This window comes from Empidonax traillii, unplaced genomic scaffold (assembly GCF_003031625.1).
Source record: "Empidonax traillii isolate 1590-97213 ecotype Southwest subspecies unplaced genomic scaffold, ASM303162v1 scaffold385:size1130455, whole genome shotgun sequence".
In the NCBI taxonomy this organism is placed as follows: Eukaryota; Metazoa; Chordata; class Aves; order Passeriformes; family Tyrannidae; genus Empidonax; species Empidonax traillii.
Genome location: NW_020955578.1, coordinates 895,277 through 923,233, shown reverse-complemented (window position 1 = coordinate 923,233; position 27,957 = coordinate 895,277). Strand labels below are relative to the sequence as shown.

Here is a 27,957-nt window from a genome sequence, read left to right as displayed (position 1 = left end):
AAGATGGTGAAGGGCCTTGAGGGGAAGCCATGTGAGGAGCAGCTGAAGTCTCTGTGTCTGTTCAGCCTGGAGAAGACTGAGGGGAGACCTCATTGCAGTTATAATTTCCTTGTGAGGGGAAGAAGAGGGGCAGGCACTGATCTCTTCTCTGTGATAACCAGTGACAGGACCTGTGGAAATGGCCTGAAGTTGTGTCAGGGGAGGTTTAGGTTGGATATTAGCAAGAGGTTCTTCACCCAGAGGGTGGTTGGGCACTGGAACAGGCTCGCCAGGGAAGTGGTCACAACACCAAGCCTGACAGAGTTCAAGAAGCCTTTGGATGATACTCTCAGGGACATAGTATGACTCTTGGGGAGGGTCCTGTGCAGGGCTGAGTTTGACTTGATCTTTGTGAGTCCTTTCCAACTTGCCATATTCTGTGATTCTGCAAAAGACTGGTAATGCAAACCACCTAAATGAAAGAAGCTATCAGAAGAAAGGACACATCTTTTACAAGGGAAATAGAAAAGACCATAAACTGATGCCAGTTGAATGGGAAAGCTGAGTAAGGCAGGCCAAAACAGACTTTGAATTAAAAGCATCATAACTTCATTTTTAAACAGATCAAAAGCACAAAACTTACCAAAGGATACAAGGATCAACTGATGATCAAAATGGCAGAAAAGTGGTCTGGAGAAGTTGAAGCATTATGAGAAGTGACTGCATTATTTGCATTTGTGTTGGCTTTAGAAGAACTTAGGGAACTTCTTACATCTGTGGCAAGAATAGGTTTAAGCAGATCACTGCCTCCAGTGATCTGTCTGAAAATGAAGTGTTAATGGAAGAGATTCTAGATTCTAGATTCAAATTCTAGATTCAAATCAATAAAATTAATAAAAGTTACTCACTGGAGTAAGCTAGTGGTCACTCAGGAACCCTAAAGGAGTTTACTGATGTATTAACTGGCCAAGTGTAACCTACACTTCAGCAGGTGAGGAATCAGAGGGCTAGAGGCAGCAGTTTTTCAGAAGCTCCAGAAGAGATTCAGAGAACTGCATGCCTGGAAATCTGATGTCTAAATCAGAGAAACTGGAATGAATTAAAATAAAGAATGAAGCCCATAGATATATGAATAAATGCAATCGAGTGATGAATAATCAATACAGTGCAGCACCAGAAGGATTGGTTGCTTCTCCATGTAAAAGGAGGTCACAAGTGGAGTCCCAGAGGCGTCTGTTCTGGAGCTGATACTGAGAAAGATGCTCATAAGTCATCTGGCACATGGAATAAATAGTTAGATAGTGAAGTTTGATGAAGACACTGGATTAACAAGGGTAGTAAAATTAAAAATAGACTTCAAAGAAATTACAGAAGGATTTTACAATGGTGATGAGGCAGAAGAAATACGAGGTTGGTAAATAAAATGTTATGCATTTGGGAGAAAATAATTTGCTATATTTTGATGTGTTCAGAAATAGAAAGCTAAGAATCTTGGGAAAATAACTACAGGATAATATAGAAAACATCTTTATGGGATTGGAAAAAATCTATAATGCATTCACAACTGCAGGCTGCTCCAATCTCCCCATCTCAAAGCACATACAGAATATGGTGAGCATAACTAGAGAGTAGAGCAGCCTCTGTATCAGGAGATACTAAACTGACCAGGAATTCCTTTCTGCCTAGGAAAGAGAGCCTGTGAGAGGCTCTAACAGATGTCTATAAAATCCTAATTGCAAGGAGAAGGGGAATATGGAGTGATTATTTATGGTTTTTCATGCCAAATGAGCAGTATCAGATGACCAATGCTATAAAAAAAAAAAGCTTTTCCTGTTCTAGTTCCCTCAGATGCCTTGCTACCAGCTGGTATCAGAGGATACCAGAGAGGAGGAACCTAACATGATCAGCTACCCAACCTAAGCCTAACTTTTTTTGCTTTTACAAGTATTACCTAGCAAGGCATGTAAGAGCTGGAAGACCTATACAACCCCTTGAGCAGACTACAGGTCTAGCAAAGACATACAAACAATGCAGTTCTTATTAAACATGCCAGAGCACATGATCCCTTGGGTTTCATTTTTTTTTCCAATTTACATGTAAGCCAATAGATGATGAATGCCATCTTACTCTAAAATTCACTTTTCATTGTGAATAATGTCATCCTACAAAGCAGCCCTTTTATTAATCTTCAAAAAACCAAGGTTTATAGTAAAAGTAATTTGCTTTAGAAAAATAAATCCCTCAATTGTATTGATCAGACAGTGTATATAGAAAAAAATTACAAGAATCCAAAATACTTTTATCACCAGTTATGCCATAGGTTCTCTGCCATGCTTCTGCTTGGGCAGGAAAGTCACAAGAAATAACTTCATCATGCTTACACCTCCCATGTTAGAAGACAGTTTGTACAGACAACTTGGCACCTCATAGAATCCTGTTTACCCGAATCCTCTCACACAGCACTTGTGCACAGCTTTGGGTAGATAGAGAGTCACATTTTATTTGTCTCTCAGTGCGGCACAACATGACTTTGGCCATTCGCTGTTTCCACAGAATTTTGTAAGATCATGACTTGCCTATTCCATTTTTAAACCATTTTTTGCAACATGTTTCAAGATGAAGCTGTTGAACTTTATCTGTTTACTATCTTCCTTGCTACAGATAATAGCTTTAGTAGGAACTTGAGGCATGCAAAGAACGCCATATATAAGCCTCGCCCATTCTGCTCACTCAGATTGTTGTAACTAGCTAAAGAAATACAGTAAGACAGTCTTTTGGACATTAGAATTATTAGCTCCCATGAAAAACTTCCAAGTGTGAAAAAAGCAGAAAAATGTTCAGAGTATCTGTGGAAAAATAAACATGAGCAGTTTCAGGTTATTTTAAGTTCTTTAATTAGAATCTAATTTTTTATTAACAATTATGGAGAGATTGTAAAAAATTTTAAATTACTTGCAAAATATTTTTCCATAATATTTATTAAGCTATATTCCTTTTTTTTTTTTTTTTAATAATACTGACAAAAAATTGGGGTGTTTTTATCTGGGAGAATATACCTGATTTGCAAAGAGGAAGAAATATAAGTTACCTAGCATATACTTATTTAGTAGCCTGAGCTGCTACTATTCAAAAGACAGAGTATCTGAAGTTAGTGATAAAAGATAAAATTTATTATTCCCAAAATACTGGAATGTCAGGAAATACAATCCTGAATGGAAAGATAACAGATTTTTAAATTTATAAAAATTGGTCCACATAAAAATAACGGTATCAGTATAATGACTACCTGCCTCAATTTTCCAAAATTTTGCCACATTTTCTTTCAGAGGCCCAAATAATATCTTCAAGTGTATGAACAGTTGTAGCATTGAAAGGCTGATGTGAGCCAGAAGAGCTGTTATTAGAAGAGTATTGCTCAGAGAGGGAGAGTAATCCATGAACAGTATGCACACACATCTGTAACTGCATGCAAGTGACTGAGCACATGAATGTGTGCAGCTTATACATTATTTGCAATTATTTAATTAAATATATGTGTTTTATAAAACAATTCTGTATATATAGCCTATACAGCTACAGACTTTGTACACTAATTTGCACATGTTCATATTATTTGCAGTCTGCTGTGCTTATTTGCTCCCCTGTTAGCAGGAATGTTATCCCAATAATAAATAAAAATTCTGATTTATTTTTTTTTCTAGAATAATCTCTTGTTTCTCACAGCCAGTTTCTGAATAAGTGACTTGTCTGTGGCTGTGATGCACGATGTATTTCCACAAGTTTTTGCCTGTGCCCTTGGCCTCACAAGTGCTTACAACTGGGAGGAGCCCACTGATTAGAAAGTGTTTACAGGATGTAAGTGGTGAATATTATTAATGGACCTTGTTGGCCCAGAGAAATGTGTTTCTGTTTTCAACCTGATGGCATCTGTCAGTAACTGGCCAAATAATGAACTATTTAAAAATTTCAGCAGGAGTAGCAAGGGAGACAGCCAGGCAGCTGGAAGAGCCCCACTGACCACCATCACTGGCTGAGCAGGCAGAGGACTCTTTCTTTGCCATGCATCTTTTTTTTTCAGTCTCTGTAGATGACAGACATAGATCACATTAAACACAGGGTAGGCATCTTGCTCTCTCTCGATATATAGTTCAGCAGGGAAACCTTTCAGAAACCATTCACTGGTGGTCTTTATACTTACCCAGAACTGAGCCAGGGAAGCTCTAGGTCAGCCATGTGGAACAGTTTGGAGCCCAAGGGCCAAGGGTAAAATCTCACAGAGATCGCCATTGGGAAGTGGTGAAAGTCACAGATAAATATGAGGAGGGTGTGGGAGGTCATTTTGTAGTTTGTAGAGGAGGAAGTGGCATTAGAAGCAGGACAGAGGTGAGATGGTTTGACCTAAGGTAATAGGGATGAAATTTATGCAGGAATGAGTCTTACAAGTGAGAAGATCCCACATATAGCAAAAGCATCATATGGATGGCAGTACAGGGAGCTGAAAAAGGACAGGGTGAAGTACCTGCAAGGAAGGAGTATCTTAGCAGCACCACTTTGGCTGGCCTGAACAGCATGTCTTTCTTCTGAGGAGTCAGCTGAAGAGCAAAGAAGAAACTGAGGAAGAACAGGGAGAATAAAGAAGATCCACAAAGTGCATCCACATCAGGCAGAGAAGGCAGAAAAATAAGAATCAACACAGACTCACATAATCATGTTCAGAGCCAAGCTGAGAAGCAGAAATGAATCACAGCATTTCATTATAAACCATCTAAATTTTACTTAACTTTGCCATCTCTTTAAGCAGAAAAGTGAGAGGGGAGCTCTCCCTGCTTGGTGAACCTGTGTAAAGATCTGCTGTTGGGTGCATCCTTGGTTAGAGGCCTCATCATTGTTCCTCAAAAAAAAAAACCTTGCAGAAGTCAGTTATGCTGAGCCTGACCAGAGCTTGTGTCTGAAGGACAGTGGCCATGCATCTCATCTGTGCCAAAGTCCTGGGCAGGGCTGCACCTCTAGAGCTAGAAACCACCTGATTTTAGAGGAAAATATTTTAGTAGATTTTCCAGTGATTGAATCCAAAAGATCCTCTTCACATTCCTATGTGTCTGCAAGAGGCAATTATTTAATATACCTCTGTCTCTTAGGATAAATGTCCGAGGCTAGCATGAAATTTCCAAATCTCTAGTAATTACTGTTCTTTTAAGTAGAAGTATTGATTTACTGAAGATCAAATTCCAGCTTACTCTAAGATAATTTAAATAATGGTGACCAAAAAAAAAACCCTAGTAAAAAGATGAAGATTTGAGTCAGCTGAAGCATTTTTAATGTGATTTTGCCAGATTGTTTTGGTTGGTAAAACATCCCCCACAATCAGGGAAAAAAAACCCTACATGTTTCATCTTTCCATTTTAAAAGGGTTGTTTTTATTCAACTGTAAAAACACTGTTTTGGGACCTCAAAATCAAAATTATTCTTACCCTCCCTTAAAAGAAGTTAAACATCTTGTTCATGCAAAATTGAGGGATTTCTACTTTTCATGCTGACAAATAACTTGAAAAACATTAATTTTAAGTTCATCAGGAGTTTATCATTTGTATATTTTTGAAACTTCAAGGAAACTGTCACATTAGTTACTTGCACATTTGCATATTTAAAGAAGATGGTGCAAATCAGTCACTAAAAGGTCAAAATGAAAAGCAAGAGAAATAGATTTAGATTTTTATTAATTTTGAGTCATTGAATGCAAAAGACTAAGGCACTTCATTCTAGTAGTTTAAATAAAAGGCAAGTGAAGTCTTTGAAAAGACGTTGTTAAGGGCTTAGCACAGCATTTTAAAAAAATGTTTCCTGTATATTAATATTTAATTATTTTCAAAGTTCCTCCTCCAGTTATGTAAAATATTGCTCTTTTCTGACACAGTACTGCACTTTTGAACTCCACTTTTCTAGAACTATTGTGCATTTTAACCTTGCTCCTAATCCCGTAAAAACTTTTTTTTTAATAATTTATCAGAAGTGTTCCTTGGAAGTCACCCCTTCAGTATGCAACTCCCTGTGTTTATTAAAGGAAGGGTGTTGACAGGCTTGAGGTGGGAACCACTTTTTTTCTTAATACCTTTGATGTCAAAAGACAGTTGTGTAACAGCAGATGGCCTTCTGGTGATAATTTCCTGCATGGCTCCTTTGGAAACATCGATCTGATTTAATTTATTTTTTATAGGAAATACCAATGAATTTTGTGGATCCCAAAGAAATTGACATCCCGAGTCATGGAACTAAAAATCGCTATAAAACAATTTTGCCAAGTAAGTGAGTTAGCCCATGGTTTCCTATATGACATTTAGTCCTGCTTTGAGAACTTATTGCTGTGAATATCCAGCTGTCTTTATATTTGCTTGTTGTGTACCCATTCATACTTGTATTTATAATCTGTGTAGAAAGATAACAGAAGCCCAGCGCTGTAGGAATGCCAAATGCAGAACTCTCATTGAATGCCCTAGCAGGTACACATGTTGGCAGCATCCCAGTCATGTTCAGAAGTGCATGATGATTCTCTCTGAAAGGCAGCTCAGGCAGATGAGTAGAGAGAGATGTGCCATGCCTCACAGTAGCTCATCCATCACAGCCCAAATTGTCTTGCAGTCACTGAATTCCCTCTGGTTGGAGGAAGCTACTTGGGACTAAAAAAAGCTCAGACTACAAGAAATAGGTGCTACTTATCCTTCGTTCTAGTGGGCTTCCATCTTTATAAATCCTCTGGTGGTTGGGTTTTTTTTCTTCTCGGTGTGCTAAATTGTCTTTGGGGAAATCTGTTTGCAGGAGTAAGAAAACCACTGTCACACAGTGCTGTCTCTTCGTTGCTGTAAACTTATTGCTGCTTTCTGTACTGCTTCTGTATTTTCATTGGCCCAAATTCACATAACAGTTGCTTTGTTATAATCAGAGGTGATTGAAAACTTTTCTGTGGAATAATTTTCCTTCAAAATACATCTCTCTGAAATGCAACTATTTTCATAGGATTTGTTGGCAGATAATAAGATATTCCATTTCTCTTTTAATAAGCATTATGTTTTGTGTTCTGTTTCAAAATAGGCTGCAGAAGTTTTAACATTGCACTAAATATAGACATGAACAGTTTTATCAGTTTTGACATCACCAAAGTGAAAAAGTTCAGTGATTCAAATTTTATAGAACACTCCCACAGAAAAATGTAAACACATCCCTTTGCTTATGTTTGGAATGAAGAATACTTTTAAAATGATAGCATATCCTATCAACTAGAAATTTGTTTTCTAATCATCTCTAGACTGTCCTTGTGGGCCTATGTTACGTTAGTAATTCAAATTCAAATGATGAAGTTTCTCTCACCGAGCCTGAGTGCACTGTAATTTGTTCACATCATACAATGGCCTTGCAGTCAAATTAATGACAACTGGTGGCCTTCAGCCTCTAGATTTGTCTCAGAAATGTGATATGTTGCTGGGACAGAAACTTGTGTAGAGTCCTTGTTTCTTCTTCAGCCTCCAGTAAAATTTCCATTGTATTTAAGCTTAGTTCATCTATTGCAACCAATAGCTCTGTGCATTTGAGTGCAGTCAAGAAATGTTGAAGGGAATAAAAGAAAGAAAGTAACTTAATGCAAGTTGTATACCTAACAGTCAGAAAATTCAGCATCCCTTAGAGTCTGGCCCAGTGTCAACAGGATGTACATGGAAGGTGAAATCCTGACCCCTTTGACGACAGCAGGACTTCTGCCATCAGCTGCAGTGGAGACAAGATATCACCAGGCCTCTCTTCACTTGACCGGCAGATCTTTGAAAGAAGTTCTCCCTTCCCTTAAAATCTCATGTCCCAGCTGCCTCAGCCAGCATCAGGTTCACCTTCAGCAATGCCTGGCAAATGTGATGAGTCCTATTTCACTGCAATACGTGAAATTGCAGTGAAAAAGCTTTGAGAGCCGGCGTGCCTGTGTGTCTTCACCTCCAGTTAACTGGGATGTGCTGCCAGCTCCATGGAACATTTTGAATCCAAGCATGCTGCTGGTATGCACCACAGCTACTCGCTGACAGTCACTTTGTAACTTTCCTTGACAGAAATCAAAAGGTCTGTTAGCATCAGATTTTTAGAAAGCAAAAAGGTATTTTGAGGATTGAGGCACATACTCACAATAAATACTCGCACATCCCACACCCAGTCTGAGAGGGTTTGGAAATTATTTGAGTGATTAAATAGAACAGCTTTTCTGGTTTCCTGCTCAGATGATATCAACCTGCTGCCTCATACACCCGCATCAGCTTTTCCATTCCCAGCACTGGGTGCGTCTCCTGAATCGGGGCACCTGTGATGACAAGTGACGTTTGAGCTGATGGATTATCTCCTAAAAATGCCCAGTCTTGCCAGCTCCACCCTCTATGCTGTGGAGAATGTTCTCATTTTCTAAAAGATAATTCTGTGACAGGGTGCAGATACTACCCAGCCAGACACACTCGTGTGAAATAAAACTAATGCCTACTGAAAATTATTCCATATAGAAAACTATAAACTGCAGGATATGTTACAACGCTTTGAAAGATGTTTCAGTCATTATAACATAGCCAACACTCTTATGCAAACACTTTAAGTTTTCTAAGTGTTATTTGCATTATAATAATATTCTAATTCAACTAATGAGGGGCCAGTTGGGATCAGAGGCAAGTGGCTAAGCAGTTTCTTAAAATCACTCTTTCTCCATCCTTCCTCCTGACTGTGACCCTGCCCGTTGCTCCTTTTAAACCCTGCTCCATACCTTCAGCTGCATTCCCTCTGCGACCAGTCTATAGTATTTCTCTCTCCCTCTGAGCAGGTTCCCAATCCTGCACACAGGTTTCCCAGTCTCTCACCTGTGGCAGAGTACCAGCCCTGCTGCTTCTTCCTCATTCTCTTACTCTACATCTTCACCTTTGCCTGCATGTTTCCTGCAGCTCCCACTACATGTCTCTGAAGCAGGACCTCAGCTTCAAAGACCTCTATCTTTTCTACTTCCTGTCTCACTTTTCTGCATCAAACCACAAGCAGAATTCCTGTGGTACTTCAGAGTATATCTGGACTTTTGCTTACAAAGGAGCAAGCAGCTTAACACTATTCTGTGGGTATCTTTGTGTGTGCAATACATCCAAGGTATCTGGTTACCATTCCCTATCCCTTTCCAAAGAGTAACCTCATGTCAAAAGTCTTCATGAAAACACCTTGGACAAAACAGCAGATTCACAGTAACATGAAGATAGAAAGCACTTGGGGGGTCAGACCTTATAAAGTCCACAAGCTCTTGCTTGGAGTACTTGTGCTAAAACTGGCTCTGGTGCTCCGGCTGAAGGCAGGTGGAAAGTTAAATTAAAATCATATGAACTAGTTAATTTATTATGAAAGCATATAGACAGACGCTAGAAAACCGTTTTCTTGATGCCGAGAATTTTCAAGATCCCTTGAACTCCCTGGTCCTGACTACAAACAGTCATATTTGCTCCAGTCCTGCTCCACAGTGAAGGCAAAAGGCCAACAGCACACTTTCAGAGACTAAAGAAAAAAGGTCATATATACAAATCAGAAGAGAAAAATAGTTGAATCTTAATGGAATTCAACAAGGGTGCATCAATGCATTTTTCCATATCCACGTCAATCAACAAAATGTGTCCTAGTGGGGGTCACCAGTATCATAGCATGTATAGTATTTGTAAATAGCAAGTATTATAATAATTGATCTATTAGACTGCATAGTTAAAAATGTAAATGGATATTAGGCATACCATATTTTTAGTGGATAAGAAAGATTCACCTCACATGGATGAAACTTTATTTTGTAATGCTGAAGCATGTTTTAAATGCAGAAGCACTCACCATGATAAATCCATTAAGTTTTCGATTGAAAAATCCTGGATTATACTGGAATTAACAGGAAATAATTCAGATGAGATTAAAAAATGGTGCATAGTTTACAGGTATTTTATACATGAGTTGTTTTGAAGCAGCTGCATTATTTGCAAGTCTAATAGCCTATTCCCTACCTGGCAGAGATTGGCAATTCAGTCTAGTATGATTCTTCAATGTTCTGTGTTACAATATTTGCCAAGTAATACCAGTACCCTTAATTTATTTATAGACGGCAAGCAAAACTAGGCAAAATAGAGAAGAACGAATTTCAGAATGTTTCAATATCTGAAAAATTTATGACCTTTCGGGCTGTAAGTGTGAGAGCAGTCTGCCTCACAAAATTTTTGTCTTCCTTTCCTGCTAAAAAAAAACCCAGAAACAGCTTAAGGACAACCTTTCTCTCAGTATTTCTGTCTTGCTGTTGTTTAGGCAACTAGGATAGGACTAGGAGTAACAAATGACTTACCTTGGAAATGCTACAAATGCAAACATACCCATGCCCTAAAGAATTCAGGACACAGTAGTTAAAATAGAAGAAGGAAAAATGACCACAGCACATTATACCCACCGTACAAGGAATACAGCCTTTGCAATGGGACAAAATCCCATGCCTTCATAACAAAGTGACATCATGGAGTGGATGGTCCTCCAGAATCTGTGGCATTGCAGGAAGTTGTTAAGCCCTGATTTTTCCCATCACTGGGCATACTCATGGGGGCAAGTTACAACCCCTTTAAGACCTTCCTCTTGCTCCATTGTGGTAAGTTCAGGACAATATTGATTTGTTAAAGATGGAGTTAGAAAAAGCTTCTTCTATTCTTATGGGAGAACTATTCCAAACTCCTTAGATACATGAAAGAATACTGGAGTAATTTTGCCTCAGTTAAAGTTGTAGAAGATGTATTTTATTAGTAATTTGAAGTGCTTAACAACTCTGCTGCGTTTCAAGATGCTTTACAATCATTGATGAATTCAGCCTTGCAGCCACCATCTGTCTTTCTCCTGTAACTTCAGACTCTCAGACTTTGCCATCCTTGAGGAAAAGATTAGGACCTCCAAGGTATTTGTCATTCAGGAGGAAGCTAATGACTTCCATTTATGTCTGTTGATTGCTTAGTGGCTCTGGATCGTTAGCACTGCTCAGGTTTTCCTCATCTCAGAGCTCAGTTTACAACACTTGCCTATTTCGTAACTGATCATGACTGTTAATTTATAAAAGATTCCTGTTCGGAAGCAGTGTTTGTTTCGTTGATTGGAGTTGGAAGGAGGTCTCAGAAACTGTGAAACTGATTTAGCTGCTCCCTAGTAACAGAGGGATTTATCTCAAGACATGGTAATTAAACTGGATGTTGAGGCTGCTTGGAAGAGGTTTTTTAAGGTAGAGGTCAAGTGACACCAGAATCAGAGGCATTGTGTGAGCTAGAGGAAGCGGGTGTTTTTTCAAGGCCACGTAGCCTGAGGCATTTGTGGAAATGGCTAATAATCACTCTGCTGAAAAGGAATGAGAAGTTTCCTGTCCTCATATTGTTAAGAGAAAAAAAAGCTCTAAGTGAAAAAAGTTGCAAAAGCTAGTACAAAGAGATTTTAACACAGGCTAATTAGGGTTCACTTAGTGCTACTAACTGCACAAGACAAGACTTCCATGTACAGTCTTTGAATTAGAAGTCATGCAGTCATTTGCATATTTTAAGAAATATACTTTCAAAGCATCAGCCTGAGTTCTACAAAGGCTCCATTCCTGTCCAAGATGCTCCTGTGACATCCAGTGGGAAATTTATGTTTGGCATCATCCCTCCTCTTCCTTTGATTTGCAGAGGTTTTATCTAGTTCTTAGGAGCAGGATGAAAAGTCACAAAATAAATCCCAAAACAACTCTGAAAATACCAATTTTTGCTACAGCATAGGTACATCAACTGTATATTTCTTGTGTTAACAGCAAAACCACACCATAAATAGTGTTTTCTTATCACTTTCCAGCTCAGCATCCGTGTATTTTTAAACACATAGCCTAGATTGCACTTAGCAAAGCAGCTATCCAGAGACTATTTCCAAACCAACAGGTGTCTATATAGTGTCAAAACCCCACTAATTCTAATTATTTAGGGAAATTGCCAGAAGAGAAGGTATTTTGTCAGCACAGACATATTTCCATATAGTTTTCTTAATAGTAGAATGTTTTTTTTCAGAAAAGGTGTGAAGAAAGTCAAATTGTGTTCATAGACAGCCACAACATAGGCATCTCACTCCCCTTCTGCTTACCCCTTTCTTTTATATTATGTACTTGAGAATTTACTGGCTTTAATTCCAAAATGGTATTACATGGGGGATCACATAACGAGAATGAGCAAGCAAAACCTTCCTTTGCAGGAGGGGTTTAGTAACCTCCATCTCTCTACTCAACAGAACTGGCCCCTACTACATTCTAGATCACCCAAGACTGAAGGAAAGAATAGAGTGAAGATAAATGTTCCTGTATTTTGGCATTGTGTCTCCAGTCCAGTGCACATGAATGATCACAAATTGTGTCAGATGAGGACACAAGACTGAAGGGATGTGATATGGATTACCTAGTCCAGGCCCTTACAGAGAACTTGAATTGGTATAAAAAACACATATCTGATTTCATCCCAGGAAGAGGGAACTTTACTTAATTTAAGTCTAACTGTCCAATGTAGTCATTGAACACTATAGCTTCAGGCAAAGATACCAAAGTCAAATCCAAAGGACTTGGTGTAATTGAACAATGATATGACACAGATTTCAGAGTCTCAGTCTAGGCAGGTCAGCTTGATACTCAGCATGGGAAGACTAGACCTTGCTGAACATTGCCTGGACCTTATAATGCTGCTTCAATGTGTAAAACTTGCTGAGATGGTTCTTCACAGCCCAGCATTGTGCAGTATACAGGTACCTTAGCTGCATGTGATGATCCTTTGCAGAGGGAAGAATTTGGTGCATAATGCTTTACTTCTTAGCAACCCTGAGTAATTGTAGATTCTTTTCTTCAGAAGACTTTGATGCTCTGTAGAAGCCTTCTAACTATGGGTTTTCTTTTCACTTTCTATCTTCCTTATACCCTTAGATCCTCTAAGCAGAGTGTATTTGAAACCAAAAAATCCATCTGACTCCTTGAGTACCTACATAAATGCTAACTACATTAGGGTAAGTAAATATACACTCTTCATGGACTTTTGAGACAATATTTTATTTTCCATGTGAATAGCTGACTTTTCCAGGTGCCACTCACTTTATTCTTACCCATCATCATTCATAATTCCAAATCTGTCTACATAGATGTGATAGAAATAGTTTCATGAGCCATTTGTAACAAAGACCACATAGCCATGAATGTACTAAAATGGTTGCAATAAAAAAAATGATTTATCAAAGAGTTTATAAAAAACATTAAGAAATACATGCATTACTATTTGTTCAGTTTAGTATTTACTGTTTAATATTTTCTTACTGCCTTATAAAAAAGAAAAGAGGGTTGCCTTTCACAATAACAGATACCAGTATTTTCAATATATCAGTTGATATTCCTGAAATCAACAGTTAAGTAATTAAATAAACACTGTAATAAGTTTGTGAAAAGGAGCATAAACAGATACATTAAATGTGCACATGTGCCCACAACAGACACAGTTGTTCACATTTTACTCCCTATATAGGTCACATGACACAAACACTTCACCAGCAGGAACCCTGTTGGAAAGCATTATTTCTAAGTGTCAGCTATGTTATAATCCTTGGTCTCACACACACAGAGCTTTCTTAAACTCATGATGCAGTGTATGCTAAATAGACTACTACGAAACTACTTCAGTCATGTTTTAGGAGTGTAGTCTTCCACCTGCAAAATTAAATGTTTTGGTTAGAGTTATTATCCTGACCCTCAGCTGGAATAAATGTAATAATGCAATGGAAATTTTGCCCCAGAGCTCTGCAGTGATGTTGCTTATTTAAATAACAGTACATTAATATATATGTATATCCTCCATACATCCCCCATGCCCCTTAACCTGCCTTTCTTTGCATCCTGGACTTTCAGCATTTTCTAAGAAGACATTATCATGTAACTAAGCAGAGCACTCCTCTTTGGAGAGCAGCTCTTCCATGAGCCAGTCATGTTTTGAGTCCTCTGAGGTCTCCCTTTTCCCCATGTCTCCACTCTTCAGGCCCACATACGGTGATTTCTCCTGCTACTAACACCAGTTGAACTGCTGGAATAACCCAGCAGTGAAATGAAATTTCCCACCCATGTATGGAAAATCATTAGGCTTGCTGGATCCTGACAGACCTGTCTTGGACAAAGTATGTTCAGGCAGGTTGGTGAGTAGGACAGCTGAGGATCTATCCCATTGGTTTGTGCAATGAGTAAAAGCTGTCAGGGAGAAAGGCATCCAAAAGACCCAAGGCTAGAGGCTCCCACACCATCTCTAGTTGTTCTCCATTCACTCATTCCCTTCAGACATTGCCAGGATCTCCAGCATTACTGTTGGGGTCCCTGTTATGGCACAAACTCATAACTTCTCCTTTTCACCCAAAGAATAAGAATTCATTGTCTTGTTTTTCCCATTTCTTCTTGGCTTTTATTCTCCTCTGCTTTCCCACTGTTTGCCTGACCTTTCTTTGACTTCCTACACACTTGTGTCTGTCTTGGGACTCCCTATACTGATATGTTCTCTTTCCTATAAAGTCTCATTTAAAGGCACTTCTCCCTTAGCAAAGATGCATAGCAGAACCTTTGACTCCACAAGCATTCATGTATTTTAAATCTTTTTTTTCTGTCATAAATCTTTGTAGAAAACAGTTTTATAGTTCTCATTTTCTTTCCTGTGGCTTGTTGACTATATGCTGTCTTGTAAACACTGCTGCAATATAAGTCATAGTTTAAAGTGATGGGTGGTGGAAAGCCCCAGCAACTTGGAGAATGGAGTAAGCCAAAAGAAACCAAGTAAGCAACGAAATTTGAGAGGGATGATGTATTCTCGAGACCATTTAAGTTCATCAAATCAGTAGTTTCCAGAGCAAAAACTGTTCTACTGAAAAATTTCTGATCTGCTCTACTATTAGTCATAACTGCTTTCAGTTCAAATAACCGTGTTTTTTTTTTATTTCAGATTAATTTTTCTGCTCTTTTAGAACATTCATCTGCAATATTGATTGACCACATGAATTTAAAGTAAATGTTTCTGTGTCTGTTTCTAAACCAGGGATATGGAGGTAAAGAGAAAGCTTTCATTGCAACTCAGGGACCCATGATTAATACCGTGAATGATTTCTGGCAGATGGTTTGGCAAGAGGACAGCCCTGTCATTGTTATGATCACAAAGCTGAAAGAAAAAAATGAGGTATGACAACTATAAAAACTGAGAAATTATTCCTATGGCTGCATATAGTAGAAGGACCTTAGCAGATATGGAAGGAAGCTAGCAGATAACCAGCTCTTAAAGGATCTGTTTATAGGCTATGGTGGGGTAGCCAAATACACCAAGTGCAATCATATAGACACCATAAGAGATGTATTAAAAGAACACAAAAAGGAATTCCGTTTTCTAGATCTGTGGTTTTGGGTTTGTAAATTTATAAGAAACACCTCATTTATCTGTTGGTCACTTCTGTACTTCTTTTTACTTCCTTCTATAGAAAGACTAGATGGTTAATGTTATGAGTAGCGTTTTCCTGACATGGTGGAAGCTTGCACTTTGCTATAATGTCAGGTTTTTAATGCATTCCAAATGTTACAAATCATCTGGACCATCCCAGACATACAGTTTGGGCTCCCAAATGTCAACACCATGGAGGAGCTTAGCCAGAATGGAAATACATGGCTCTTTACTTTAGTATCAGTCAGAGCTGACAATTGCATTTTAATGGTTAATGGCCAACCGTTATACATTCTGTGGCTTCTGCATACATTCCAAACTATATCTTCTATAGCTTTAATTAATATTCATGTAAATTTTTGTCAGGCTTTCTTTCTTCGTGACAGAGTCCATATTTCTGACTACCAAACATTAGGAACAAAAATCACTCTTCCATGCAGAGGACCAACACAAAACTGTTCTGGAAGACTGAATGTTAAAGGAGTGGTTTACAGGCTTGCCAACAAGAGTGAGATAGAAATAAAGGAGTTGGACTTTTTTCTTGAGTCCAAACTGCTAGACTTGGTAACAATTCCCAGCTCTAGGTAGGTGCCTCAATCAAGTCTTAGCACCTTGCCAGGTAAGCACCAGGACTGTGTTGACCCTGCTACACTCACACTCCTGGTCTTCAAACTCAGATGCATGTGATGATAGAACAACAGTGTTTATTCAAGCAAAGTTTCCAGTCTGAGTGACCAAGGAACCAAGAGTATAAGTGTGTTCCCAGGGCTCAAACTCACTGCCCCATTTAAATGTGGACTCAGTAGACATACCCTTCTCATCCTCTTCACTGCTGCTTCACTCTTTGTCACTGTGAGTTTGCACTTCTAACATGAACTTAAAATTCAGGGGATTTTAAGAAACCTATGTAAAAAGTAGGTTGGTCCTGTAAAATGTCCCAGGATGTATTTCCAATCCAGGTGCCATTTTGCACTAGACTGTTCAAACAAGTCTCCAGAAGCCTGCATTTCAGATTAATCATGAAAGCATAGCAAACTTAGCCCAGCCTAAGAGACCAAAAGAGTAAGTATTTCACGGAGGAAATGCTGACTGTTTAAACACTCACATCTGACACTGTGTAAGAAGAATGACTTGAAAGAAGTGCCCAGTGGTTTTCATCATGTCAGGAAGCGCTGTGTTTACCTGAGTTACGCAGGCTCTAGGCACTGGTGTTTATCGGCATTGTTGTGCCTGGCAATGGTAATTTCCTCCTAATAGAAAGGGTGAGGAATCTCAAGGCGTTCCCAGGCTATATAGAGAGGCTGTGTTTGTGCAAGCTGTTCTGCCCTGTCTAGAAATCTAAGGAACTCTCCCACCGTTAGCAGGTTCCTCCTGAAACTTTGCTTGCTATTGAAAAGAAAACATCTTAGCTATTGGGCATGCTCAGCATATTATCTTCACTGTTAAAATATTGCTTTCTATAGAGAAGGCAAGATCAGATGTTATTTAGCATGATATTTTTTCTTCTCCATGGTCTGCTTTATTTCCATTGTTTTCAGGGAGGTACATCTGCAATATATACACATATCTGAAAGCATATTCATCCACATCCACTCCTTAACAAATAAACCTCTATACCTGACTCTCATGTATAAGCCATATTCCTCAGTTGCTATAATACCAGTCAGCCTCCATTTGAGCTATAATGTACTGTAATGTATGAAATAACATGTAATGAAGGAGCTCTCAAATGAGAGACACGTGAAAAACATTAATCTCAACAATAAATTTATTTATTTTACAAAAGTCAAATATTTTGGACGTTAGTGTCCTAGTTCAATATATCAATGTAACAAATTTGCGTTAGCAACAGGAATTGTGTGAAATGATGATGAATAAAGGTTTCTATAGATTTAATTCCATATATCAGTTGAAAAAATGGTTAAGACTTGCTGTGGTTACACTTTTTGCAGGATGGATGAAGTTATAATATGAAGGTAGAGTGCTGAACAAAATATTAATTTCAGCTATACAAAGAAAACATGCAGCATTAAATTATTGGATTTTCTTTTTCATTCTGAAGTCTGATTAAAAAAAGAGGATTGATTTGTAAGGAAGGATAATGCTGAAAGAACTATGGGTGCTCTGATATTTTAATCAGAATTTGTAAAACCTATCCTCAGAACTACAGGATGTCTGAAAAAAATGAAGATCTACCTGTGCAAGGAGAGTCCTCAGCAAAGGAGCTTCTGAATAACTAGTGAGCTGCCTGAATAACTAGGGAGAAACTTGGAAATCTAGGCTGTAATTTTAGGATTAATACTAGGAAAAACACGTCTCATCTAGCAGTCTAGGTACCCTCCCTGGTCACTGAAGAGCAGTAGTCATCTCCAGAGTGTGATCCATCCCACTCTTAAGAGGATGAGATAAATCACTAATTGAAGGCTACCATCTGTAATTCTGTAGTAATTCCATAGTAACACAATCTTACAAAGCTTTACCCACAAGGCAGATATAATCTTCATACTTTACTGAGTTTAGTCAAGACAACTCAGCTGGTTTTTGTAGTTATGCTATGTACTCCATAAATATTATGCATTTAGTCTGCCTTCAAAACTTACAAGCAACTTTACCTGTTAACCAGGAAACATATTTTGGGAAGCATAAAGAAAGAACACTGTGCAGCATTCTGCAAGAAAAAAGGACTAATATTGACAGATGCATGTTTATTCAACTCAGATAATGTAAACTTTTTTAGCAGTCAGTATTTGTCTTGGATGATCTTGTTAACTCACTGTTCAAAGCTCATATATGTCATGTAACACTTTGTCCCTCAGTTAGTCTATAGGCATGCTTATGCATGCATAGCCAAGTAGATTTTGGAATCTGGAAATCCTACCTTTTACCTTTTACCTTTTACACATAACCTCTTTGAAAATTACATATTAGTTTAGTATTGCTACCATAGATATGTTTTAAGTTTTAGAAGAACTTAAAAAGATTTGGTCCTAACTCTGAGGATTTTAGCATATGAAAGCAAATCCTGCAAGCCCTCTTGAAGTATACCTCTCCTGCTTGAGTTAGTATGACAGTAAATAGAGGGCAGGAGTAAAAAAGGGATTCTGGAACTGAAGCTTTATTGCTATTATTTGTTACTTGCGTGTGTTGTCCTGGTTATTGGGGCTTTTAATGTGTAAATTTGTAGGCATAGCTATATGGAAAAATACACAAGAAGCAGAGTTGAAGTAAAGCAATTGCACATTTAAGAATTGTTAAAACAATTTTATTCAGGGTCCACATCTAGAGAATGTAAAGCAGGTAAATGTTGTGCCACCTGAGAGAGCCTTCCTTCATCCAGCAGAATTAGGGACCAGGATGCAATAGAAACACTTCTGGCACATTAAAAACAGACTGTGGCAAATTGCAGGTGCCAGCCCCAGATTGAGGCAGAGCCAGATCCCACTCAGTAGTCTCATGAAGCTTGGTACCCAGCAAGCACGGGATAGAGCATGCCAGAAAACAGGACAGGGAATGCAGGGAGTCTAAACCTGCAGCCCTGACACAGAGGGAAGGACTAAGGCTGAAATCAATTAAAAGTCATATGAGATACTGTTTCTTGTATAAACTTCCTGTTTGTCAGGGAATTTTGCTTTATTTCAAAAAAAAAAAAAAAAAAAAAGGTCAGGCACTAGATCGGAAATAAGCAATCATTTATTAACACAAAACCATTTATTACCACAATTTTGAAAGATGGCAGGAAGATGAAAATTTCCACATCAAAGTTAGAAGATTCCCAGTCTTTTGGGTGCTTTGGTAGCTGGTTAGGATTTTTCTTTTCTTTTTTTAACTAAAGTATCTTTCAAATAATCCTGCTCATAGCTGTTGTATGTTTGCTGACTACAGAGGGAATTGTACACTCAACCCCAACTGACAAAATATGTGACCAATTTACCTAGTTAGAAAGTGCTGTAGAAATCAATATGCTGAAAGGGAAACTGCGGTCTGAAAGTAGAGGAAGGAATAGAATCAGGACCAGCAGAAAGGGCAGAAAAAGATGGTGTGATTATAAGAACAGGTGATTTCTTCCTTTTTTCTGATATATACAATATGCAATGAGTTTTTATTGGCTGTGGACATGAGACTGGACACCAGACTTCTCATCCACTGTGTTTAACTTTTGAACAGGTTTAGAATATATCTACTGGAGACCTTTAGAATTTTCTTTTATGTTCAAGTATCAACTTGAGGCAGTTTACTGGTTTTGGATGGTCCTGAGATTTATCTCAGGATCTCTTTGGACAATGGTCTTTACATTTATCTCAGACTTATGGTCCAGGCATATCCATATGTCTGGTAACTTTATCCCTCCCATCTCCATCTCTACCCCTTTTTTTGCAATTAACTTTCAAAAACATTTAAATTCCCCCAATACCTATCTCCTTAGAAGTGCCTGAACCAGTTTATTGAACCTGTTTTCAAGGCTATTTTTGAAAGCAGTAACAAACAGTATTCTTAAAAGATGCACGGCAACAGTGTTAAAAATAATCCATTGTATCTCACTAAATGTAGACGAACTGTTAAATGAAAGTTATTTTAATGAACAGTCACATTTCATTGTCCACCCAGCACAAGTTGCCAATTCCATTTCTGGGAAAGAGTCAAGAAAAACACTCTTCTGGAGTGCCTGAAGGCTTTGTAGTGAGCAGTTGCTGCTCACATTTATCAAGAAGTCTCAGGAGTTTACTCAACTATTGTTGATTGTCAGGGTACAATTGTGTATTTAGACTTTTCTTTTTCCCATATTAGCACTGAATACTACACTCCCAGGGAGGGGCATGAACTGCAGATCTGGCAGATGATAGTAGCTATACATGTCACATGGGTAGACTGTGGAACTTGTGAACATTCTTTTTCATACAAATTTCTGAGTATTTTGTTGCCATTCTTGATCTCTTCGGGGAGACAGCAAATTTAGGATGTTCGAGTAATTCTGCAAAAGACAGGATTTGAACGAAACCAGTCAGAATGGTCAGCATTATTTCAGAAAATGTGGCTTTCACACACCTTACACTATTAAGGTAATGAGCATCTATTTTTAGAAAAGTATTTATAAACAGAGGTGATTCAGTTCAATCTGCTATTGGGTTATCCATTAGAGTAGCAGCTTAAATATTACACCTGGTGGTAAAGCCTTGCATTTCACTGATTGTTTTTCTGGATCATTTTTAGGAGGATTTACTGGGAAATATGCTTTATGGAAATTAATTATATTAAAGGGATTGTTTCATTTCTATGCATAATGTAAGCTTCTGTCTACATGTATACCAATTGCTTCAGCAACAGTTTGTGAGGAAGTACAGACAAGTTCTTTCTGGGATTCTTAGTGTTCTCTTAGTGTTTTGTTTGGTTGGTTTGTTTGTTTGTTTGTTTGTTTTTTACCTGTGCATTGGATATTAAACCAGAATGTTTTCTTTAATTATTGGGGTATTTTTCTTATTTAATGAACAAGTCAGACTGGCCAGCATTACTTCAGAAAATGTGACTTTCAAACATCTTACACTCTAAAGGAAATAAGCATCTGTTTTTAGAGAAGCATTTATACAAGAGGGATATATGATTTCACATAGCTTATAGAGATACTCTAATTGAAATTAATATGAAGTTGCTGTTGACTTGAATATAAACTATTTCAGGGGGAAAATAAATTGGTTCATATTGTAAATACTATTTCTTCATCTTCTTTTTAGTAGATGCTTTTCAGATACATTGCTGAAATAGTGTAATGCTACTGATTCATTAAGAATTCTGTATACAGTTTTGTGTAGCTCTAGCAAGACTGATGGATTTTCTCAACATTCATTTCCAGAAAGCTCTATGGTAAACAACTCAGATTCTTCAAAATACTTTACCATGCACATTAAATCCCACTGAATTCAGTAAGATCTAAGGGCACATTTACATGATTTTTTTTTATCAGGGCTCAGGAGAGTAAAGAGGATAAAAAGTCTTGTGAGAAATGGAAAAATCCTGAATGTCTTGCTCAGAAGGAAATACCATTTGGAGAGAGAAAACTTTATAAGTTTAATTTTATGGATTAAAGAATTTTCTAGGAATTTTAAATATGGAAAATAATTCCTTTAACTGAACTTCATTGAGTTTTTAAGAATAAAAACAGTTCAAAGTGTTCAGTGATAGAGATCTATATTTGAAAACCTCAAATCCTGAAAACCAGGCCCACATCATTAAGAACCCTGCAGTATCTTATTTTGGAATACTTGAGACATGAATAACACCTCAGTTGAATTCATCTGAACTTTTCAGAAAAATACATTCTGTGTGAAAATTAGATATGAATGTGGCTCCAGGATCCAGTTTGTTGATGACACTGATGCTTGCTTTACAGAAATGTGTGCTTTATTGGCCAGAAAAAAGAGGAATCTATGGGAAGGTTGAAGTCCTTGTTAACAGTGTGCAAGAATGCAAGAACTACACGGTCCGTCAGCTTACAATAAAGGTAACAATCTGCATCTGAGAGACATCATTCATAACACTTTTTTTTTTTTTTTTTAATGTTAAATGATTTAAAGTGGTGGCTTGTTTAAAGGGCATACATTTTTGAAGGAGGAGTAACTGAGCTATGAAGCTCACAGCTGCAAGGTATTGTTGGGACCAAAGTACTGGAATACTTATGGTATTGCCACTTTGTATCACTCTGGCAACAGAAAAGGCTTCAAAAAGAGTGCAAGTTTCATTCTCATAAATTACTTGTTTTGGGGCCCTTTGAGCATTGCCAAGGCAATGTAGAGGGATTTTAGTTAATGAAAGGACTAGTATCTAAAAAAGATACACTGCTCATGTTGTATGCTGAGTGCATCTGTAACTCATTTGAGAACCTAAAAATACAAGTAGTATATAAGGAAATCTTCATGCTTTCATGATTTTGACTAAATATAAATTGTGCAAAATAAGGCAGATGCTCCTATTCTGGATTACTCTCCATATTACACAAACCCTTCTTACTATTGGGTCCCTGGAAGCATATCTGTTCCCTGCAATTGCATCCTCCAAGTCTAATATAAAAAAAATTGTTAAATCCCTCTTAATACTTTTACTGTCTTTTTACAATAACACTGAAAGAAATAGAAGGAATTCTTCACTACCAATGTTCATATACAACCTTCATGTTATTTTCAGCAAGGGAGTCAGTCCCGGAGTGTGAAACACTACTGGTACACGTCCTGGCCAGACCACAAAACGCCTGACAGTGCTCAGCCTCTGCTGCAGCTCATGCTGGATGTAGAAGAGGACAGGGTGGAATCACCGGGCAGAGGGCCTGTCATTGTGCATTGCAGGTAGTTTACCAATCCTTCTCTTAAATGACTGCCCAAAGCAAGGCCACAACAAATCACATCAAACAGTCCTCCTAAGCAAGGAATGTATTTGAGGGAGAGTAAAATTCCCCAGTTCCTCCTCAAGCTAATTGACTTTTTTCAGTTCATATTTGAGGATTTGAGTTTTGGAGAGAATTTCTTTGTTGCTAGCAAATTGCTTCTGAACTGTTCCCTGTTTCTGCTAGCGAACACTGCTTTTGAAAGATCAGCTGGAAAAAATATTTCCCTTTTGTTCTTATTTATGATTTGCCTACTTTTTTTGCGTTGTTGCATGATTACATGTCTAATTCAGATGCAGTGTCCTGTGACAGGTTGGCTAAAACATTGCAAAGAAAGTCAATTTTGAAGAGCAAACATCAGGTACAAATTTGAAGACCAAAACACATCAATACTACAATTTGTGAATGTTTTCACAAAGGTAGTGGGTCAGATATTCAAAAGCAAAATGTTATTCAGTACTCAAGAGCAGAGTGTAACTCACAAAAATTGTAATGCACCAGAGAATGTCCTTCTAATAATTCTAATTTAATTCCATTTTATTACTTTATATTGATTCATTGCCCCATGTTGCAATTTAAGTAGTAGGAAGTAGCACTGGATTTGTGATACTGGTGAAAAGAAGTAGAGGAAGCAAAATAGAAAGTAAAAATAAAATCAGTGTTTCCTTCCTTGCTTTGTCACGTAGCTGTGATGATACATCTCTTACAGTTGGGACAGTACCTTTTTTTTCCTAAAAGTAAATTAGAGCAGAACTTGGCATCTTGAACAACTTCTTTTCAACTCCATATTTAGGAGATTTAGAGAAATGGAAGCCAGATTTGAACAACCCATCATTTTCAAATTTTCAAAGCTAGAATGTGATGAATAAGCAGATTTCCCAAATTTTATGCAGCTGTTTTTATCAGGAATTGCAGTTTTCCTGAACAATGCACAAGACCATGGATGGCTATTGAAAGTCCCATTTTCCTAGTAAGGATCTTCAGTAATGAAGGTCTTCAGGAGAATGGCATGTCTCTCTGAGTGATATAACAGTAAAGTCAGTAATTATGACCAGGTATTTATTAATGATTAAATACAGATATCATCTCAGTTGTGATTAAAATTCATAGTTCTTCAGTCACAACTCAGCAATCTATATATTCACTACACTATGGTCTACAAAACTCAGTCACACTCCATTTTCTAGTCAGTTTTTTCCCTTTCTATCTAAGTGAGAGGGCTATGAAGATCTGGAGCCCAACTCCATGTTTTAACTACTTACCCCACATTGTCCTGCCATTCAGCATGACAGCGATGAGCTATACTAAATTCCTGTTTCCCAGCAGGCATCAAGAAAACCTGGAGAGCTACAGCACCAAATCCTTCTGCCTCCTGCAGAATCACAGTTAATTTTATCAGCATGATTCGAGTCTTTTTTGCCTTCATGTTTAGAGATATGATTAGCAGAACTCCTGTATAGTTTGAGGGCTTTAAACATAAAGCCCAACTGAATTTTGCCTTTAGGTGGGCTTTTCCCCCATAATGCTTGGACTGGGCCAGAGAATACTTGGACTTTGTGGTGCTAATGAAGATTGTTTTCCTTACCATACACTTGCATGCAAACTGGAAAAATGTAAGTCTCACAATTACCCACAACAACCAGACTGCTGGAACAGTGCACACTTCCATTTCTTTCTAAGAAAGTGAGCTGAGAAGTCAGCCTTGTTGGTCATGCACCCAGGAACTGTGGGTTCTAGCAATTCCATGTGTCATATATTTAGCGTTTTCATATCTATTTAGTGTTTTGCACTTAACTCCTTGATTTGTGAATTCCATTCCTCTATTAAATATGCCTTCTTTTCAGTGCTGGTATAGGCAGAACTGGATGCTTTATTGCCACGGCCATTGGTTGTCAGCAGTTGAAGGAAGAGGGAGTTGTAGATGCATTGAGCATTGTCTGCCAGCTACGAGTGGATCGGTGAGTTCCAGAAGAACCAGTGGTCATTCTGAAATGATTCTGAAATCATTACTGAAATTATTTAGTAATGATCAGTAATGATTCAGTAACGATTCTGAAAAGCTTTTCAGAGTTGAATGTTGCTTTACATTCTGCTGTATGCATCATCTCACTAGGACACAAGAGATGTGGGGCTATCTGGAGATAAAGGATTATCTTCAAGCCCGGGTTGACAGGGACATCCAGGTTCACTGGGTGTGTAGTTTCTTTGAGCATCGGAGAAAGGCAAATCTGGTGCTGTTGCTATTCCCTCAGCTGTGCTGGGGGTCCTTTCGAATTGAGTCAGCAGATTTCCTCAGCCTAAGAAAATAGCAAGGCATTTGTTGCACAGTTTTCTTAAGTCAGTTCAATTCCCTGACTGAATTCACAGCTTGGGAGCAGGAACGGTGTAAGCCACCATTGTAGCATAGTGCTTTGTTTTATGGCTGAAGAGAGATTTGTGTTGGAAAGGAGGATGTGGGTATTGTACACGACGGAAACTGTTGGTTTGGTTGTACTTTTCTTTCTTATTCTGCTCGGGGAAACAGTATTTTTTTTAAAGTAAATAAACAGGATTGCAACAAGAGTAGAGAAGTCTCCTCTCCTGCTATAGGTACCAGGTCATATAATCTCCTTGCAAGTACCTTAACTGCTCCTGACATGCATTTCTTCTTTAAATGGAAACAATCCATATGAATGCAAATGCTGAAAAACAGCTTAGGTCAAAGGGGCAATACAGAATTTTTGTGTCCTGAATAGCTCTGAAAGGTACTGGAACCATGAATTGCAGAAGGACAGGAATCCATATAGTTGACTGTGTTTATGGATCACCTCCTCTGCCTTCCCCTCTCATGGGACTTCATCGTACTAGAGATCATAATGCGATCTTTACAGGCAACATGAGCCACTTGGAGTGTAAAATTCTCCAGGGGAAGTTACTGACCTAAAAATCTCAGCAACCAAATAAGATGGAAATGCTGAGGGAAAAATGCCTACTCTGTTTTAAATTATCAACTCCCAATTTCCAACACTCTTTTATGATTATCTGTTCACCTTATTGAAAAAGGTTTGTAGTGTTCTTCTGTTTTAGTATTTCTATTGTGAGATAACCTTTTTCTTATTGCTTTTACACTCCATTGTAGAGAAGTGGAAGCAAACTCTGGTCTCAGCTGCATCATTTTAATGTCATTATTTCAGACATAAAAAAATAAGCCAAATTTTCAGCATTATAACTGGCAACACAATATTACTGAGTGGATCTGACTAAAGAACTTTCTTATGCATATTAGTATCCTAGATAAACTTAAAAAGAGAATGGAAATCTGACCCAAATAAAACATTCATAACAGCAATCTCCGTGACACAAAACTTGTTATAAAGCATTGGTTTTTTGCAGATTTCTGTATTTTTTCAAGTTTCAGATTATATAAATAGACTCCAGAAATCTTGCTTAAAGTGCTTCATATTCTCAAGCATTGCCTGAGATGAAGTGTATGTCTCTGTTATAATTTTTAAGGACATTTTTCTGGGTAAAACTCAGTAACCAAAACCTCTTTTTTCTTTTCTTTTTTTTCAACTGGCCATATTGCAGAATGAATCTCACTCACCTGGCAGTCAGTTTATAGCAAGGATTACTAAAGCAAAGCTTAGCAGCCCCTAAAACTACAGTAGCCACTGCCAGCCCTACCAGACTGCAGGTCCATAAAGCGGCCAAGTATTGCTGTTGCATGGACAAAGCTCGATAGGATCAGCTTCCCCTGATGTCCCAGTCCTGACACGGTGGATATTGGCAGGTGGCGTATGAGACAGAGTGTTTACATGTGTCATGAAGCTGGCAAATGAACTTAAAGCCCACTAGACTTGTCTGCAAGAACTGGCTGCAGCCGTAGCTGTGTGGCACTTTACGTACCAGCACGGCCAACATTAGCAATGGACTAGAGCGGGAGCAGCTGAGGTGTTCTTCTTCATTGTGCTGGTGAGCAGCTAAGCTCCAGTTTATTCTTTGTGTGTCAGATTGCCCTTAGAAAACAGAAAAAAAGAGAGTTCAGCAGAAATAATGGTTTTATCTGACCACCTGGGATCCAGAAGCCTGGCTAAGAGGGACACTGACTATTTAATCCGTGACATCTGATCCAAAATAGGTTCCTAGACAGGCTGACTCATGCTCAGAGCTTCACCATCCAAACGCAGTTTACTGATGTAATGAGCACACTCAGGCATATCCACTTGTGTGTGACTTTTTATCACATGGCTCCATGCCCACATTTCTATCAAAGAGAACCAAGCAATAGGAGAAAAGAGCTGTGTTTGAGGGACTCACAGTGATGCTGTAGTGACTTACCAAAACATTTCTATTATCCAGGATATTCAGTGAAAACCAAACAAGCATCCACACAAATTGCATATGGTGGCAAAAAGTTATGCTGCAAAATAGTTTAGCTATATACCCTCCCTGGAAACAAAGTTTTAAGTAAGGCTCCAATAGGGAATGAGACAGGACAGAACTGTTCCTAGCTAGGTTTGTCCAGGTACCACTTTCTTCTTAGCTCTTCAGTGTAAGTTACGGGGTGAACAAATCTGACAGTAATGGTCAATGCTGAGCTAACATGAGGAAATGGACCACCCACTCAAAATCTTTACCCAGGATGGAAATATGGCCATGCTCTGTGTGAATTTGTAGAAAGACAGACACACAGGTCTGCTCAGCTTGCCTTTTTTTCCCCAATTCATTTCTAATGTTTTGCAACAGAAACAGGAAATGTTTGATGTGAGGCATCTTTAAGACTTACTGTGACATTGAGAAACTTTGCACATTCTTAACCTTAAAGGCACATTCTTGGAATGACATCCGATAACTTTGCTCTTGGCTCCTCAGAACAGGATGAAAAGAGTTTCCAGTGTGCGTCAATTCATTGTTGAAGTGCTTTGACTAATCGCTTCAGGTTAAAAAAAAAAAAAATCCCAAACCCTGCATCACATTCATTCTGGAGCAGACTGCGTCCAGCTGTACTAGCAGCAAGCCAGAGGGCAGGGTAAAGGACCCTTTACACACCCAGTGCTACCCAAGCAAAGCTGGTCCTGGTCCCTGAGCCCTCAGGATACCAGGGACTTTCTTTTTAGCACC

At 38.3% G+C, this 27,957-nt stretch overlaps 1 protein-coding gene across 2 annotated transcripts in view; it reads left to right on the top strand.

Moving 5' to 3' along the window:
* Window positions 1-27,957, top strand: part of PTPRR (protein tyrosine phosphatase, receptor type R) — a 148,972-nt gene that overhangs the window by 117,341 nt on the left and 3,674 nt on the right. For both annotated transcript variants that reach the window (XM_027893283.1, XM_027893284.1), the window contains 6 exons: window positions 6,194-6,278; window positions 12,962-13,041; window positions 15,096-15,233; window positions 21,871-21,981; window positions 22,662-22,819; window positions 24,702-24,815. In XM_027893283.1, the coding sequence (XP_027749084.1) occupies window positions 6,194-6,278; window positions 12,962-13,041; window positions 15,096-15,233; window positions 21,871-21,981; window positions 22,662-22,819; window positions 24,702-24,815 (686 nt within the window). The remainder of the gene's footprint in view (window positions 1-6,193; window positions 6,279-12,961; window positions 13,042-15,095; window positions 15,234-21,870; window positions 21,982-22,661; window positions 22,820-24,701; window positions 24,816-27,957) is intronic.